Raw genomic sequence first — 5,342 nt, 5'->3', positions numbered from 1 at the left:
CTGCGTGAGATTTGCGGATTTCAGGGGGGAAAAAACCAAAACAACAACAAACCACCGAATCCCGGGAAGGTCGGCCCGGAAAGGAATTGCAAAATCCCCGGGCCGGGATCACCGGGGAGGTTGGGCTGGGTTTGGGGTCGGTTCCCGGCGCTTTCCCGGCACCCACCGACTGGCAGCCGCCGGCGGGCGGAAACTCGGGGGTTGTGTCCACAGGAACCCCGAGAAAAGTCGTTTGGGATTTATTTCCTCGCTGGCAGCCGGATCTTTTCCTCACGGAAAGTGAAACCGCGGGATCGGCGTCCCAGCGAGATAAAACCTGCGTGGACATGGCAGAGCCCGGCTCTTGGTCCGGCCGGCGTTTATATCCCGTAGGAGCGAAGGAAATGCCGCTCGCTTGACTGGGGAATGTTGTTTTTAACCGGGGCGCCGGGATCGGGGGGGTTACTTGGACATACGGACCTCGGCGTCACCTCGTAGAGGATTTCTTCTCCACCTTTTTTTTTATTTCCCTGAGAAACCGGCCAACCCTTTTCCCACAGTGCGGGGCGGCCCCGGTGCCGAGCGAGCTTGCGGTATCGCTGGGGGGGTTGTTGTTTTTTTTTTGGCGGCGGGGATTGCGTTACGCCGTGTCCCCCCCTCCCGGGACCGGCCATGGCGTTGAAAGCCAGAGCGCTTTACAACTTCCAGAGCGAAAACAAAGAGGAGATCAGCATCCAGGAGAACGAGGAGCTCGTCATCTTCAGCGAGAACTCCCTGGACGGGTGGTTACAGGGCCAAAACAGCCGCGGGGAGACCGGCCTCTTCCCTGCCTCCTACGTTGAAATCCTCCGCTCCCGGTCGAGCTCCAACTACACGGACTACTCCGGCAGCCCGGCCGGCTCTCCCGGGCACGACTCCCCCTTCTACACAACCCCCGCCAACCCCAGCATCTCCTACCAGGGCAGTTTTGAGGACGACGACGATGACGACTGGGACGACTGGGACGATGCTTGCACGGTGGTGGAGGAGCCCCGGAGCGCGCCGGGCACCAACGGGCACCCTTCGCCCAACCTGCAGTACCCGGCAGCGTACGGCCACCATGAGCACGCCGGTTACCGTCCCAAGCCGGCGCTGGAGAGGCAGGACAGCATGAGCTCCTCCAAGAGGGGCAGCGTGGTGGGGAGGAACCTCAACCGCTTCTCCTGCTTCGTCCGCTCGGGGGTGGAAGCCTTCATCCTGGGCGACGTGCCCCTGATGTCCAAGATCGCCGAGGCGTACTGCATCGAGATGGGCTCCAAAGGTCCCCAGTGGAGGGCGAATCCCCACCCCTTCATCTGCTCCGTGGAGGACCCGACCAAGCAAACCAAGTTCAAGGGCATCAAGAGCTACATCTCCTACAAGCTGACCCCCAGCAACATCAACTCACCCGTCTACCGGCGGTACAAGCACTTTGACTGGCTCTACAACCGCCTCCTGCACAAGTTCACGGTCATCTCGGTGCCCCATCTGCCCGAGAAGCAGGCCACCGGGCGCTTCGAGGAGGACTTCATCGAGAAGCGCAAGCGGCGGCTGATCCTCTGGATGGACCATATGACCAGCCACCCCGTCCTCTCCCAGTATGAGGGCTTCCAGCACTTCCTCTGCTGCCGCGACGAGAAGCAGTGGAAGCTGGGCAAACGCCGGGCAGAGAAGGACGAGATGGTGGGCGCCAGCTTCCTCCTCACCATCCAGATCCCCACGGAGCACCAGGACCTGCAGGACGTGGAGGACCGCGTGGACGCCTTCAAGGCTTTCAGCAAGAAGATGGACGACAGCGTCCTCCAGCTGACCAATGTGGCCTCGGAGCTGGTGCGCAAGCACGTGGGGGGCTTCCGGAAGGAGTTCCAGAAGCTGGGCAATGCTTTCCAAGCCATCAGCCACTCCTTCCACATGGACCCCCCCTACAGCTCGGACGCCCTCAACAACGCCATCTCCCACACGGGCAAGACATACGAGACCGTGGGGGAGATGTTCGCCGAGCAGCCCAAGAACGACCTGTTCCTCATGCTGGACACTCTCTCTTTGTACCAAGGGCTCCTCTCCAACTTCCCAGACATCATCCACCTCCAGAAAGGTAAGGGTGGCTTCTTCTCCCCTGGTGATGACCTCTCCTGCGTGATGGCCCCACATGGGTGGGAGCAGCACGGGGAGCGGGATGGGGATGCAATGAGGAAATCCTGTGCTGTGCAGTGATGGGGATGAGGACGGGGATGGGGACGAGGGCGGGGATGAGGACGGGGACCGTTGCCTGTGGCTCCCAGGGAGGCAGCATGGTCCCTGCTGGCACGGCTCCCCAGTCACCCCAACCCCAGGAGAGGCTGCTGGGGCTGTTGGGCCCAGGATCAGGTTTTGCCTCAAGTGATGCCGTGGACTCCATAACTGCTGCCCAAAGCCCTGGCCGGGGGGGTCAGCGCAGGCGTCGCTCCCCCTGTGCCGCGAGCAGGAGCCGACACCGTTGCTGTTGGCTCCAGGATGGCCTGCCCAGCACCTTGTGAGCATGGGGCTGCGTTGCATCCCCACCCACCACTGCTTGTCCCTCCTCATCCTCCCTCCTCGGCTGAGGCAGCGGTTGGGTGGCCAGCAGGGATGCTCGAGCTTGCTCCCCCCCCGGGGTTGGGACACGGCTGGGACACGGCCTTGGGTCGGTCACAAGGGGCTGGGGGGGCTGTGCAGGGCAGGTGGGATATGGACACGTCCCTTCTTCCCACCAGTCTCGCTGCACTCCTCTGGCCAGGGGGGACACGCTGGACCTTCTGGGGACAACCAGGGTCAAACTCTTCAAGAGTACGTCCCTGCCCCTCCGAGCCCAGGACGGGTGGGTTTAGCACCCCCAGGGCATCGGGGCTCCCTGCATCCCCTCATCTCCTTGTGCTTGCAGGTCCCCTGGGTATTGGGGGGGGGGTCAGGAAGGAGGGGAGGGGCCGAGAGGTGTCTGCCTTGCCCTTTCTGGGGAGGGCAGGGGGCAGGCAGGGCTCGGTGTCCCTTTGCACCCAGGCAGCGGGGTGTGACGCAGACGGGGAGCCAGGTGTGGGAGCGGGGCCAAAGTCCACGCACTCCTCCCGGCCCGGCTGCCTGCAGCGGGGAGGGGACGCCTGCGCCGGCGTCCTCGGATTTTGGTGGGCAGGGAGTTTTCCCCGGGGTGAAGCCAGGGCTGTCTGTGTCTGAGCATCCAGGGGTGTCCGTGCATCGCTCCGCATCCCTGGGGGAGGCTGGGAAGGCAAAAGGGGAAGGGGAGGATGCGATCCAGCCCTGGCCGCTTCCTTGCCTTTCCCTCCCCGCGTTGTTTACAGCGGCGGGTGAAGAGGGGCTGGATCCCGTCCGGAAGCGAGGCCGCGTGGGCAGAGCGGAAGGCAGGATTTGGCCTCCAACCTTTGCTTCTTCCTCCTCCTCCTCTCCGCTGAGAGCAGGGCTGGCGCAGCGGGAGCACCATAACCCCGGGTCCGGCGCTCCCGGCAAGGGTCAGGGAGAAGGGAAAAAAGCCCGGCGAGCTGCGGGCCAGATCCTGTTTTCAGGCAAACAGCCTCTGTGCTAATGAGGGGGGAGGAATGCAGGGCTGGAGCCAGGCAGGATTCTTTCGAAACCGAGCTGTAAAAATAAGTGGAAGGAGGGGGAAAAACTGGTGTCAGAGCATCAGCCGCCTCTGGGAGAGGGAGATGCTTTCCCAGCTGAGCTCCAGCCGGCACCGCATGCCCCTCCCGCACCCTGATTCACCGCCTCCCGGTCTCGGGTCTCCCAGGGCTGCTCTGACCCCCATCCATGGGGTGACATCGAACATTTGCAGGGCAGGCTTGGCCGGGACGCTTGGCTGCCCCACGTTAGCTATGCACCCCGAGCCTTGAGTCACACCCCTCCAGCAGCCCAGACCCCCAAACCTCCCTCTAAATATGAGGCTGACTGCCCAGGGATGGGGCGGAAAAGGACTTGGGGAGGTCAGAGTCCAGAGGGAAAAGGCTCCTGGTCTTCCCCTGCCTGCAGGGGAGGGATGGGGATTGATGGGCACAGGGAGATGACAGCCCGGGAGTGCGCAGATCCCTCCCTTACTAACGTGGGGCAGCACTGCACCTCCGGCCGTGGGGCCAGGCTGGTGCCCCGGGACGGAGGACGATGGGACCCAACGGTGCTGCCCGGGGATGCCTGTGCCAGGGGAAGGGGGACGGAGGGACGCACAGATCCATCAGCCTCTCACCCTTCCCCCTGCCTCGCCAGGCGCCTTCGCGAAGGTGAAGGAGAGCCAGCGGATGAGCGACGAGGGCCGGATGGACCAGGAGGAGGCAGACGGGATCCGCAAGCGCTGCCGCGTGGTGGGCTTCGCCCTGCAAGCTGAGATGAACCACTTCCACGAGCGGCGCGTGGCCGACTTCAAGAGGATGATGCAGTCCTACTTAAAGCAGCAGATCGTCTTCTACCAGCGCGTCAGCCAGCAGCTGGAGAAGACGTTACGCATGTACGACAACCTCTAACGCCTCCGCTTGCTGCCCTGCCGAAATCACGCACTTCTCTATCCGCGGCCTTGCAGACCTCCTCTGTTTGTGATGGGCTGAGAACGAACGGGAACTCATGATGCTAGTGACCAAATACCTTTGGGCTTTCTTCCCCCTTCCCGGGCGGGCAGGCTGCGGTCCTGCGGGGAAGGGCTCGCCCGCGGGCTGGCCGTGCCACCTCTTTCCCTGGGGACCTCGAGAACGAACGGGAACTCATGATGCTAGTGACCAAATACCTTTGGGCTTTCTTCCCGCTTCCCGGGCGGGCAGGCTGCGGTCCTGCGGGGAAGGGCTGGGGTGGCCGCTGGCCGTGCCACCTCTTTCCCTGCCCCCCCGCCGGGGGTCTGGCGGGGACGCAGGGGGGGGTCACAAGAGAGACGGACGTGGAGGTAACGGTGCTGGTATCTCTGCCCAGTGATTTTTAGCTTTCTGAAAACCCATCCTCCTGGAGCAGAGAGGTGGGTGCATCCCAGCCCGCTGGGAGAAGAAATCAAAGCTGTCGACATTTTGCACACTAAAAGCTTTTCTGATGGAAAAAAGAGAAGAGAAAGATCTTTATTTGGAAGAGAATGATTTCTTTTTTTTTGTCACGAGATATTTTCAATATTTTCCATTTTTCGCAAACGTTTCTGCAGCATTTTTACCAATCAGTTTTTAAATAGACGCACAGAGGCGAAGGGAAATCTCTTTCTCGAGCATGGCTGTTGACTGGGAAAAGGGAGAAAAAAAAAAGGCAAAAAATAAAGCGCCCCACAGCGTTTTCAATAAAAATGTCAGTAGAAAAAAACACCCACCTCCTTCCCAGAGATGTCTGTGGAAAACGGAGCCGCTCCAGGATCCCGG

At 61.8% G+C, this 5,342-nt stretch overlaps 2 protein-coding genes across 2 annotated transcripts in view; one reads left to right on the top strand and one right to left on the bottom strand.

The window, feature by feature from the left end:
• SNUPN (snurportin 1) overlaps nucleotides 1-453 on the bottom strand; it is an 11,689-nt gene extending 11,236 nt beyond the window's left edge. The window contains exon 1 of the mRNA XM_009278893.2: nucleotides 446-453. Within this exon, the coding sequence (XP_009277168.1) occupies nucleotides 446-453 (8 nt within the window). The remainder of the gene's footprint in view (nucleotides 1-445) is intronic.
• Nucleotides 191-4,682, top strand: SNX33 (sorting nexin 33). Its single transcript, XM_009278842.2, has 2 exons — nucleotides 191-2,092; nucleotides 4,225-4,682. Exons 1-2 carry the CDS (start codon nucleotides 652-654, stop codon nucleotides 4,476-4,478), a joined length of 1,695 nt encoding a protein of 564 aa, XP_009277117.1. The 5' UTR covers nucleotides 191-651; the 3' UTR covers nucleotides 4,479-4,682.
• Nucleotides 4,683-5,342: the final 660 nt, after the last annotated feature.

Source organism: Aptenodytes forsteri, unplaced genomic scaffold (genome assembly GCF_000699145.1).
Source record: "Aptenodytes forsteri isolate BGI_AS27 unplaced genomic scaffold, ASM69914v1 Scaffold258, whole genome shotgun sequence".
Classification (NCBI taxonomy): domain Eukaryota; kingdom Metazoa; phylum Chordata; class Aves; order Sphenisciformes; family Spheniscidae; genus Aptenodytes; species Aptenodytes forsteri.
Note: the sequence above shows the minus strand (reverse complement) of the source record. Positions and strands in the feature narration are given on the sequence as shown.